Source organism: Lepidothrix coronata, unplaced genomic scaffold (genome assembly GCF_001604755.1).
Source record: "Lepidothrix coronata isolate B3197 unplaced genomic scaffold, Lepidothrix_coronata-1.0 Scaffold92, whole genome shotgun sequence".
Taxonomy (NCBI): domain Eukaryota; kingdom Metazoa; phylum Chordata; class Aves; order Passeriformes; family Pipridae; genus Lepidothrix; species Lepidothrix coronata.
In genome coordinates this window covers 850,365-862,801 of record NW_016690272.1, presented here as the reverse complement: position 1 = coordinate 862,801, position 12,437 = coordinate 850,365, and the positions used below count along the sequence as shown (strand labels likewise).

Genomic DNA, 12,437 nt, shown 5'->3' with positions numbered 1-12,437 from the left:
TGTGGGAAGGGACACTGTGCCTACACGTGCCCTTCAACAACTTCCCTGGGCAATAAATATTGAGACAATATTTACCAAGCAGCTAATGCTGACCCAGGAATAAACTGGAAGGTGACACTTCCTTTCTTTCCAGCTGAACAAGTGACCCCTGAGCGGCAGCAAGGGACAGACACGTGCAAGGGCCCCAGAGAGGTGATGAGTGACAAGGGGGGGTACAAAATTTCACTCAGAATTTCAGCAGGAATTTCAGCCCTCCTGCCCAGCTACACCCCCGATCCCAACTGGAATATCCCACCTTCCCTGCAGCTCCCAGCCCAAGTGAGGGTGCTGCAAACTAAACTTACCAGTAGCCTGAGGAAAATCATGAAGAACACCCCTCCAGACTTAATCCAGACATTCCCAATTATGAAGAATACCCCTCCAGACTTAATGGAGACATTCCTGTGCTGTGGAATTACCTCCATGCTCACTAATACATGACAAACTACCTCTAAACTTCCTGCCACGTGTTGCTACATCCTCCTAAGACAATGCAAGTATATAAATACAAAGCAAGAACGTTCCCAAATAACACCATTCCCAAATACAATACCAACTGCACATGCACGTGCTGAGGAGAGAATTCCTGCCTCTGTTATCTCAATAAAACACCAAAATGGTCACAGAACACCACAAAGTTCCTACAAGGTGAGTTACACATCCACCTTGGCAGTTTGCATTATATCGTTATTTGGGTACCAAATTGCATCTTGGCACCAATCCAAACCATGCACTGAAATTAGGGAGCCCAAAACTGTCACCATTCCCCTGTTTTCACAGGGAAAATGATGCCATGGCAAATGTTTCCCGTGAAACACCCACAGTGCACGAGGCTGCAGACAAGCAGTGAGTTACAGCCTGGCAGGAACTGCAGTGAGAATGCAAAAGAAAAGATTATAATAAACATTGTAATCGGTTTATCCCAAATCCACTGCGCTTTTAACCTGGACTAGACGGGTAAAAGGGAAAGCAAAACCAGAAAGGAAATACCCAACTGCTTTAAAAGTATAATAATGACTCAACAGTGAAATCAGACAGAGATTGTAAAAGTCAGAGGGACAGGGAGCGTTTCAGTGGCAGCAGCAGAGCTTTGAATGGCTGGGAACAAAGGGACGAGGCAGGACACGAGTACGTATTTGAGAGTTACAAAAATGAAGAGATAATGTCAAATTTAGCATTTAGAAGTGGCATTACTTACACCACAAGGACTTCTACAGATTACCATGAAATATGTATGAGCTAGAAACTGCTTTTTTAGCCATAAATGGCAAAGGAATATCCGAGGCAGGAGAAGTCATCAGGGCCATTGCTCAGCTGGGGAAACTGAGGCTGCCAGGCTTCATCACTCTTGCCAGATTTTATTCTTAGGAAGGATAAATTCAGGTCATACAGTACTTTACCCCCGATATATTATCCCACATAGATTTTTCTGATCAATACTAACCAACATGTTAACGTTATAGTGCTCCTAATAAAACAGTAATTGCATTACAGAAACAGTAATTGCCTTAATTTCCATAGAAAATCTTCAAGGGCACATTGTCGGCATTTGAACAAAAAATACTTTGCATCTTCAGGTGTTTCCAGGCTCAATATGGAATATAAACACCTTAAACTCTTATTGCACATTTCTCCAGCCTCAGCTTTCTCTGTCTCACTAAGGTGGTGGTAAGAGAGCCTTTAACAGCCCGGTGATTGATGTTTTCCTGAGCTTCCAAGCCATGGGGACGTTTAAAAAGAAGGGAATTTCATTTACACATTTTTTTTGGCAGCCACAAATAAGACCAGTAGTGTGAGTACAGTATATAAGTAGTCAGACTTACAGACCTACAGACCGGGTAACAATCACTGTTCCACCCATACAAACCCTGGTCTGGAACGTCACAAGCAGGAAGTTTGGCCAGGTACAACTTCCAAAAGGAATCAAACACATCCTGCCGTGTGAAATAACCACTTACAGGTCCCCAGGGATGCCACCTGCACTCCAGGAATAATCCCACAGCCACTGGCAGGGCGGGGAGGATTGCCAAGGACCCGGCAAGTTCTCCTTCCAGCCATCCTGCCTGAGGGAGCAGGTCCTGGGAGAGCCTTATCAGACCCACTGCATGGCAAAGCTCTGCTCCTGTTCCCACTTCCTCCAACACTGGGAGATTCCCAGCCAATCTTTTTAAATTTCATAATTTTTTTTTAAAGTCTCCTCATCACTTAGGAAAACAACAGCAGCATTTTTAGCAATTCCCTCCCTCTGTTCCCTGATGGATCTGCCCCTTTCAAACACACTCCTGCTCTCGAGATTTCCTGCTGGGAGGAGTGGGTTGCACCAACAAGGAGGTTGTCCCTTTGCCAGGGGGTATTTTAAGAGAACTACAAAAGCCTTTTTTCCAGAATTACCCACGATCTCTTGACAAAATTACCTGGCATAGCTTTACTTTCTGGGCAGCAGCAGGTGGGATGTATGGAAGATGCACAGAGGGCTTGGAGCACTGCTGAGCCAGGCACTCCTGGAGCTTGGAATGTTGCAGGAGGGCAAGACCAGAGCTCTCATGGCCAGTACTCCTGACAGGGACATGGTTGGGGAGGCCACCCCAGAGGGGACCTGCCACTGTGGGAAGAGGGGCTGGAGCTCTCCTGGATGCCTCCCCTTTGGATGCCAGGAACACAGGTTGTGCTGAAGTGCTGTGCCCGGGTTTGTGTCACAGGAAGGATCTGGTGGCTGGGATTTGTGCACAGTTCACTTGAACAAACCCATTTCTTCAAGCTTCATGGAGGAGAAGGCAATGTCACAGAAGCTTGGGGGTCCAGGCAAATCCACAGCACTGCTGAGCTCTTACTGTGCATCTCCACAAAGCTCAAAACCACAGCAAATACCTACACAAGTCCCTTCCAATCCTCCCCTGGAGGAGGGTGAACCTGCTCCCTCCAAGTGTCCCTGCAACACCTGTACATGCGGGGAGGAACACCTGCTTATCCAGCTGGATACTGAGGCAGTTCAGCTGACGAGTGAAGCACAGGAGAGAAGAGGGGCACAAAGCACCAAATCCACCACCTCTGAGCCACACCAGGAGAGAGGAATATGCAGTCCCTGCTCAGCTCTCCCTCAGTTTTTATCCCCTCCAGAGGAACACGGACACCCCTGATGCCCACGCAGCGAGCTCAGCCACCTGCTGACTCCCATGGCCCCACAACCTTTCAATCTTGTAACACCTTCTAAGTTTCTTTAATCGCAACAGTTTCGCTGCTGACAGAAGGGAGAACTTGCAACTCTACCCCTCCAATTGCTTGTGTCACTGGCTGTGTATCTGTGTCACACAGGCCTCTGCAGTCCAGCCCTGGCTCCAGGGTACAGCACATCTGCTCCCAAAGCAGCGTCAGCACTGACCTTGGGACCGTGGTCTTCAGCCCAAGGCCCTGCTATTTTTAACGTGAACATACCGTGTGCCTCAGCTTTATCTTTGCATTAGAGTATTTCCCTCTGCAGGAATCCACTGTATCCCACCTGAGCACAAACCTGGATCCTCCAGGAAGCAGAAACACCTCCTTATTCAGCAACACACCACGTTCAGCTCCAAATGAACACTACGGGTGTGAGTAACGCGGTGAGCAGCATCACCCCCGCCAGGGCCAGACCCCTGCCCAGGACACACACAGGCCACAGATACGATGGGTGACAGACAGAAACAAGGCCACTGATGACAGGAACATCCCGGTGGTCCCACGGGGATGTCGGCAGGACGACAGGACAGGAGCTGAGGGACAGACAGGACGCGCGGCAGGGCCGGCAGCGGAGCAGCGTTACCTTCAGAGCATTTACCACTGAGTCAGGCTGCGCAGAGGCCGGGCCGTGTCCCCCCACGCTGGCTGGCTGGGCAGGGCAGGGCCGCCCCTCCGCCCCGCCGGGCATCCTACCGGGCTCCTTGGCAAGAGAGCAAACACTCTTTAATACACAGCACGCTCGTCGCTAGTCAAACACGCCACTTAGTCACTGCTCTCTTTTCAAGGGCTGAGCAGCGCTGACGGCGTGTGGTGCTCCCGAGTCCCCCTCTGCCTGTGCCACGGGAACCAAGAGCCACGTGAGCATCACTCTGGCCCTCCGGGGTGTCCCCCTGGAAGGTCAGCACGTGGCAACAAAATTTCTCATCTCAAAATCAAAATCTCTCACAAAAAGCGCTGCAAAGTTTAGAGAGATGATTTCAACCCCAGAGGAAGGTTTGGAGGATGTCTAATTTTATCCCAATAATTCTGGCGGTTGTTCCTTCAGCAAAACCCTCATTTTTGAACATTGCTGCAAGGTTTGCAAGCCCAGCTCAGCCACAGCTGGCCAGGGAAGGAAACAGCTCCGGGCTGACAACTCACTCCTTCCCAGGGTGCCAGGGCACAGCCCCCTTTGCCTTTGCCCAGGGGAGAGGAAGTTTAGCACCTCACACTGACTGCAGAACGTTAAGGCTGCTCAGACCATTTCCCCGCAGCACCAGATGCCCATTTGTCCCCAGCAGTGACAACCTCAGTGACAACCTGGAAGGGTTTTTCAGGACACTGCCAGACAAATGTGAGCTACCTGAACCGTTCCAGCTCAGTCTCCTCAATCTTTGCAGGGTGTGAAGCATCTCCCGGAGCAACTGCAGTGCTGAGGTAACCTGAGAAAGCTCCAGAGAGTGCTAAAAATACCCCTGCTGCACTCGTGGGCAGCCATGGGATCCCTGTGGATGCTCCCCAGGTGCTGCCAGCCTGCCCCGCTCCTCACCCTCAGCCTTCAGGCGGAATTTTGCTTAAAAACAAATGAGAAATATAAAGAAGTAAAACACTTCAAAGACTGAGAGATGGGAAGTTCCTTTCTTAGAGAGTAAGAAACACCATAGGAGACATTAAGAAGTAACACAGCGGTAATCCCTGCTGGGATGAGTGGGAAATGCATTTCTGAAGGAGAAATAACAACAGTGGAACAGCCTCTGCTCAGAGTCAGTGCCCTGATGTGCACTCCTTTGTCCCACTGAGCAAGCACACAGAACATTGCAGTGGTTTTGGGGGTGTCTCTAATCTAAACAATAGGAGAGATGAAGGTGGGTGTGGGAGAGAAAGGGCACAGGGCAACAACACGAGGCTGAGCTTCACAGACCCAGGCTGCCTGCAAAGGAACGGGCAATAACACAGCCCAAAGCAAGCTTCCAGTGCTGTGGGGATGTGCCCAGGCCTTTGCAAGGCTCCCAGCAGTGCCAAAGGGCAGAGAGAACCCTCCCAGTCAGCCAGCACATCCACTCGACCCCCACAGTCCCCCGCAGGACTGAGCCTCGTACGTTCAAACAAACCCCCCAAACCAACCAGTCAATCAATAACAAATAAACAGAATGCTGCATATGCCAAACCCACAGAAAAGGGACTTTTTGCCTGAATCTGAAAGCTCATTTCACACACACCGGTCGTCCAGCGCCGGCCTCCTGCCAAGCAATGGATCCATGGAATCCACACTGGTGGGCACTAATGGATCTCACTGCATTATCCTGCAACTCTCCCCAGCAGTGCCTATGATCAATTTGTTGTGATGTATGGAAGGGGGTTTAGGACTTATTTTGCTTGGGGAAGGATTTATAGATCTGTTAGAGACTGGCCAGACTTAATGCTGTACTTTGGGAAAGGAAATGAAGGAGGAAGGAGAAGGGGCAATAAAGCAGATTGGAGCAGTGCTGGGTTAGGATAAATTCACTCAGTCAGCTTTGGGGGTTTATAAGTCAGAGTATCCTGTTTCTTTACTAACTGCAGCACCAGCAAAGGTTTTGGTCAGTTTGGAACAGTAAAACAGAAATATTGCCATTAAGAGGCTGAGAAAATGAGCACAGAGTGTACATGTAAAGCCTCCTGAACACAAGGAACTCCAAACCTCCTGCGAATGGCGCTGCTCCCAGAGTTCAAGCCCTGCTCCAGGCACTGTGTGTCCTCCACAGCTCCTCTGTGCCATATGCAGCACATTTCTGCCTCCCTTCATGAGAATGAAACACTTGTGAACACACTGCTTCAAGCAGCCAGTGTTCTCAGCACATGTTGGGAGGAGACTGAAAATTAGTATTTCCCCCGTGGACATCCTTCTCCTTCTGTCCTTGATAAGGGACATGAGCTCTTCTTTAAAAATAAGGCAGATTTTGCAGCCCTGAAGGCCCATCTCAGGCTCAGGGGCTTCTCATCTCAGGTGAGGCTGCTCCACTGAGGCAGCACAGCTTCTGCTTCTTTGGGGGAAGATTATTGCAGCAGATGATGGGGATGGAACCAGCCTGGAGGTGGGTCCTGTGGGGCTGGAGACAGCCCAGCACTCCTGATGAGCTCCTGAGGCAGGGAAGCCAAACAGGAGGCAAAGGCACTTTGCCCAAGGGGCCTTGGGGGATGAGAGATGCTGCTCCCTCCCTCCTCTTCCCTGGCTCCACACACAGCCCCTGCACTCAGCCACTGGAGGGAGGTGTCCCCTGTGACAGAGCTTTTCCTTTAATATCCAGGAACAAAGCTGTGGAAGTGGAACCAAACCAGACAGGGTTCCACACTGCTGGAATCTGTGTGAGCTGTAACCATCCCGAGGAACTGGGAACAAACAGCACTGCACGGCACCTGTACCTGAGAAATAACTGACCTTTTTACTCCTCCTCTGCAGCCACCCTTCCCTGCTGCCCTGCCCAGCCCTGGTGCCCGAGGTCCAGCACAGTTTGGTGTTGTCTGATGTGTCCTCTGTGCAGATCACACCTCTGCAGGGAGCAGGTAAAACCCACACACCCTGGGCATGGCTTCCCAGCAGGATAAGAGTGACATCACTGGCTGTGCACATCATTTTCTGTCAGGAGTAAATCTACACCAAATCTAATGATAATACAGACTCCAGGGAATGGAAAGCACAGGACACCTGACTCGACCCTGTAATCTCACCTCCCAAAAAGCCCAGAGGAATGGGAATTCACCATCTCGCTCACACTGAGTGCAAAATGTTGAGGCTGCTCAGGCCGTTTTGCCCCAGTGCCAGAGGCAAACCCTGCACTGTGTCCTGGGCACGGGCAGAATAAAGACTCCTGTGTGGAACAGGGAAAGAATTAACCAGGAGCTTTGCTACTTAAGCCATTAGAAAACTTCATTTTTTCCATCTGCATTGTTGGTAAGGACAGTCCTGAATGAAAACCACTGTAGTGCCAACCCAAGCCAGGGGGATTGTGTCTTCCAGCCCCTCCGGAGGAAATGGGGGAGAGCCAAGGAGGGGAAAACACAGCCCATGCCTGCCCTGAGGACACTCAGTCACCCCACCAAAGCTTCCAAGAGAACAGGGTTTTCCTCTGTTCACTCACCCTCAGCAAACACACAGGACCTCATTCTCCAGCAGCCTCTTATCCCACAGGCAAGTGGTTTCCTGGGAAGTACATCCTTCCTGCTGGGTAACTGCCATGCCAGCTCAATCACTACCTGATTTTCAAAGCGTTTTTCTGATTTCCTCAGCCCTCAATTCCCCTGTAAAGCTCCAAGCAGACACAGGCTGTGTTTGTCAGCTTGTTTCCAACAGGTAGGAGAGAGGAAAAGCAGAAAGCGGTAACTGCTCTGCTGGATTAATAATGCACTTAAAGGACAGCAACAATTCTCTCAGGGAATGCTCCTGTCAATTAAAATACACAATTTTCAAATGCTGCAGCTTTTCACCTGTTCTCAAAGAGCTCAGGAGAAACCTCTCTAGGACACTGCTGCCAAAATCCACACGCCCTCAGAGAGGGCTTGAGGCACACTCAGATTCCTGAGTGGCCAAAGCCATTGGTGGCTGCACACCCCCAGAGACAGCCAGTGCCAGCAGGGAATTCCCTCCAGAAACCTCCTTTGATAACAAATATGGAAGAGAAAAAGGTCCTGGGCTGTGACAGCTCTGAATTGTGGAGGCCACACAAAGACCACCAGCATTTTAAATCTGTAAGATCTGGTGGAGTCTGCTAGAAAATCAGGAGTGCAAAGCAACTCCAGACTTTTGGAATGAAAAATATCTGTACTCCCTGCACTGCAACTCTTTGTACACCAGGTTTTGCTTGAATTTGTGTCTTGGTAACATCAACCTCATGAGCTTTTGCCAACCACAATGGACACCCTGGGACAAAGACTGGTGAGAACCTCGGCTGCTGGGAACTGAAGTCCTCTGTTAATGACCTTTTAATTCAAACTGAGCATGAGAGCACATGAAAGAACTGGGTGGGTGGATGCTCTTGCTTTACTCTCTTTCAGCAAATATTTGATGACATGATTAGGAAACATGAGTTTGTTCAGTGTGTTTTAATTACATTTTGGTTGGAGGATTCCCTATTCTGTGGAAGGGAGGAGACAAGCAGTGTTGGGCTGTGAGTGACACAGATTTTACAAAAAAACTCCCCATTAACCAAACAGTTCCCATCTTCTAATTAGATTTATAATTGAACCCACGTCATACAGAGGGAAAATAAAAAACACAGATCTCAGCAAAAGGTTTTTGAAATGTTTGGGAATGGGTTGAAATAAAACGTGATAATCTAATGAAGGGGGAAGAAAGAAGGAAATGGAAAGTGTTGGAACAGCTTAAAAATAAAGCAGTGTGTGCCTAAGTGTTACACCTGCCATTTCCCAGGTAAATATTCCAGGCCTGGAAACTGAGAGCAAAACCCCAAAAGAGTGCCTGAAGCAACAGTGCAAATGAAAGAGGGACGACAAAAGCAGATGGAAAAGGACCAAAAGACGTGGAAAGGAAAGAACAGGGAACAAAGGCAGCAGAGAGGGAGCAAAGGGCTCTGGTTCAGCCTCGTGGCTTTGGTCCTGGGCTGTGGGAGCAGGAGCTCAGCTCCCTGGTTCCAGCCTCCACTGGCAGCTTGTCTGCAGCACCCTGGCAGTGCTTCCCTTCCCTTCCCGTCACTGAGGGGGAAAGCTGAATTACAGGGACAAAGAGTTGGAAGGGGGAATGTCTGTCAGTTCTCCATCCCTGCCTCCTGCTCCCTCCTCCCCTGAAACAAATACCAAGCGAAGCAATTTGAATTGGGTGACTTGCCAAGTTCCTCTTTGCAAATGCATTCAGTGTCGCTGTATGACAGATGTCCACATTTCCATAGCCCTGAAACACTGCTCCTACAAAAATTCCAGGTTATCTCCAGCTAACTGAGGTGTGGCTGCCAGTCCCTGAGCTGGCTTCCCCGGCCCCACCAGGGACAGCAGTCACACTCCCCGGCCCCACCAGGGACAGCAGTCACACCCCCGGCAGGGCTGGGAGGACAGCCCTGTGCTCACCAGCTGAGGTCACTCCCTGACACAGCAGGTCTGTCACAGCCCAGGGAGTGTCAATGGGATCCAAATCCATGGTTGGGTCCCTGCCTGTTTGCTGAGTTATTGCTGAGTGTGCTCATCACAGCACACACGGGCTCTGGGCCCTGCTGTGCAGGGCTGCTGGGACAAGGTGCAGTAGCAGGGAGGCTTTGAGGGTCAGCCAGAGCCCACACCCCATCCCTGGCTGGAGCATTGCTCACACTACACATTTGTTGAATGTTAGCTGCAAAACTCAGTCCACAACAACAAAAGAGCAGCTCTCAGGAACACGGCAAACCCACACCCCGTCTATGGCTCCTCCTTAGAGCCACCCCTCTGCCCTGAGCCACAGCTGTGCAGCACAGGGAGACATGATATTCCCGTTTTTATGCCTTTCCTATTACCAGATCAAACTAAAATATTGACTCAGTGGTGGTTCTGCAATTCCCCTGACGAAGCAGCCCTTGGGTACAGCAGAGTGAGCTACAACTCAGGTTCCACTGGAACAGGGAGGGCAGCGTGTGAAACCATTTTCTCTGGAAATGTTCTTGCCACTAAATATTAATAAAACCTTTACATTAGAGGTCTGTGGGGTTTTGGAAAGAAAAGAAACGAATTAATACATATGGAGAGAGACAAGCACAGCAAAAGAAATTGGGAAAGAACCACCCCTAAGTGACAGAGGAAGGGAGAGATTTGCCTGAAGAGGTGTCAGCAAATGTGTCAGTGCATTTTCATGAGAGACAGAAAGCAGAAGAGGAGGAAAAGAAAGGATATTGAAAGCAGAGAGGGAAAAGAAGGAAAGTGTGGCAGGAGGAGAGGAAAAAGCCTGGGCCAAGGCCAGGGCTCTTCAGTGCAGACTGAGCAGAGGTGTCACAGGAGTGAGTCGTCACCTCTCTCCTACCAAGGGCAATCCTGCAATTCCCAACCCCTCCCAGTGCTCCAGCCCCCGCCAAAGAGGGGCTGTGCAAAAGGCAAAAGGCCAAAGGCCTCTCTGACTGAGGCCCTGCTGACATTGGAAGGCACAGCACTGGAACTGAGCAAGGGCTGCACCAGAAACCTTCCCCACTTGTGGAGCTCACTGTAGCTTTGCAGTTTATTTGTCAGGAGCACTTGGTTTGGCTTCACGCCCAACAAATTCCCATTTCTCCCATTGCATGGAATGGAACCAGTGCCAGGAGCTGATGCATTCCCATCGTGCATCCTTGTCTTTGGGGCAGGGCCTGATCACCACTGAGAGCACGTTCAGGGTGGTACTCACAGGAACAACCACCCCCAGAACTAACTCGGGCAAAGGGAACGTCCAGGGGATCGGATGCGAAGTCGGAATAAGCTGCATTTCCTTCCTCTCCCCAGAGCCATCCCTTTCTTCAGGAGGAAAGGTAAGCTATGCCAGGAAATGGGAACCCTCATCACTCCTTATTTCTTAGAATGAAGTATCCAGAGACACCAGGAGATTTTTCAGGGCTCTGCCCCAGATTCCTGTGCAGCCAAACCCCTCACGAGCCCAGCTCCGAGCTGGGTCCTTCAAACCCAGGAGCACTTTGCCCACCTGACTCTGCCTTTCAAACCTCACCAGCAGCACATTTTTGTTCCAATGACTTCTCCCAAGCACTACTTTCTGGTTTTGGCTCCCCAGCCAAGGCATTTTCACTGAACTCTGTGCCCACAGTGTGGGTGTTCCAGCCTTCAGCAGGATCTGGGAATGCATTTTGTGGGGCTCCACCTGAGCACCTCCGACCCAGACAAACAAACATAGAACACACAGCCACTTCCAAGGGGTTTGCACACCAGGAATGTTCTGCACAATTTATCCCCTGGTGTTATTCCAGGCCCAAGACAAAACATATGCCTTGAAAAACATTCTTGAAGAGAAAAGAATATTCTTTGTCACCGAGGATCAACCTTTGTCTTTCCTACTGAAGACTGTTCACATGTTAATGGACAGACATTTCTCGCTGTCCCTCTTTTCCAGATCCAAAAATTAGGGTAGAGAGAAGCGAACTGCTCAAGGTCACCCAGCAAAGAGCTGCAGGGGCCCTTCCAACTGTCATGGATTTTACGGAGTTATGGATTTTTCTAAGGCTTATTTAATGAAATATAAGAGAAATATGTTCTAGTAAGTATGTGCAGATCTGAAAAGTTACAAGTGTCTTCCACTCATTTTTAATGAACTACTAATTTTTTTCTTAAAACCACATTGGAAAAACCCTTTAACTTCATATTTGCTTATTTATTTAATTTAATTTCAGTCTTGCATTTACGTTTCTAATATATCCCTCAAAGGATTAAAAATAATATAACCCAGCTATTATTACTTATAGCATTTGCATTTTTAGAGCCAAATATTTTGGTTAACTATACAAAGTAGCTGATATTTTAACAAGAAGCTCTTGGGGTAAAACCAGAGTGCAAAGGGTCAGTTCAGTGTGATTTTTAACCTGCCAGTTAATTAATTATAAGCAGGGGCCTCCAGGGAGTTTTTCTAGCAAGGTAATAACTCCTGCAAAGGAAAAAAAATTACAGAAAGCATTGTCATGGCCTTAAATCAATCCCCCACTCACACAGGACCAAGATGAACGAGGGGCCTTGTTATCTGAGAGTTTAGAGGTGGGGATGCCAAGGAATCCTGATCCTCTCCCCGGCACAGGGACTGGAGCAGGGCTCTCTCCCTGCCAGCTCCTGATCCCACAGCAGAAGTCACCCACCTGGGGCAGCATGCGATTTTCCTCCTCCAGCTGTCTTACTCTGGCCTCCAGCTGCCTAACATAGGACAAGGTTGATTCTAAAAAATCAAAACAGAAAAAAAGACTCGTATTATCCACAGAGATCTGCTTGTGTTCACTGGTGCCACAGCCTGGGCCACATCCTGACTGCACTCACAGCAGACTGCCCCTCTCCAGTGTCCAGGGAACACCCTGCTCTGCTCCTCTCAGGGCAGCACAAACAATGCTGATGCTGGAATTAATGAGCTCCTTGCTGCTTGTCATTCTGAACTGCTGCACTTGGACAAAGACAACACAGCCCTGAGTCCTTCCAACCCACCCCCTGAGCTCTGTGAGCTTGGACTTCATGTTGGCAACGCTCCCCAAGGATAATGCATTATCCCAAGTCACCCTGAAAGCTGTCCTTCC

At 49.5% G+C, this 12,437-nt stretch overlaps 1 protein-coding gene across 3 annotated transcripts in view; it reads right to left on the bottom strand.

The window, feature by feature from the left end:
- CCDC85A (coiled-coil domain containing 85A) overlaps window positions 1-12,437 on the bottom strand; it is a 58,484-nt gene that overhangs the window by 2,650 nt on the left and 43,397 nt on the right. The window contains exons 3-4 of one of the 3 annotated variants that reach the window (XM_017821814.1): window positions 12,012-12,088; window positions 3,836-3,952 (exon numbers count right to left, since the gene is read on the bottom strand). The exons of 1 other annotated variant lie outside the window; for it this stretch is intronic. In XM_017821814.1, the coding sequence (XP_017677303.1) occupies window positions 3,836-3,952; window positions 12,012-12,088 (194 nt within the window). The remainder of the gene's footprint in view (window positions 1-3,835; window positions 3,953-12,011; window positions 12,089-12,437) is intronic. One more of the 3 variants, XM_017821815.1, reaches the window with a different exon arrangement.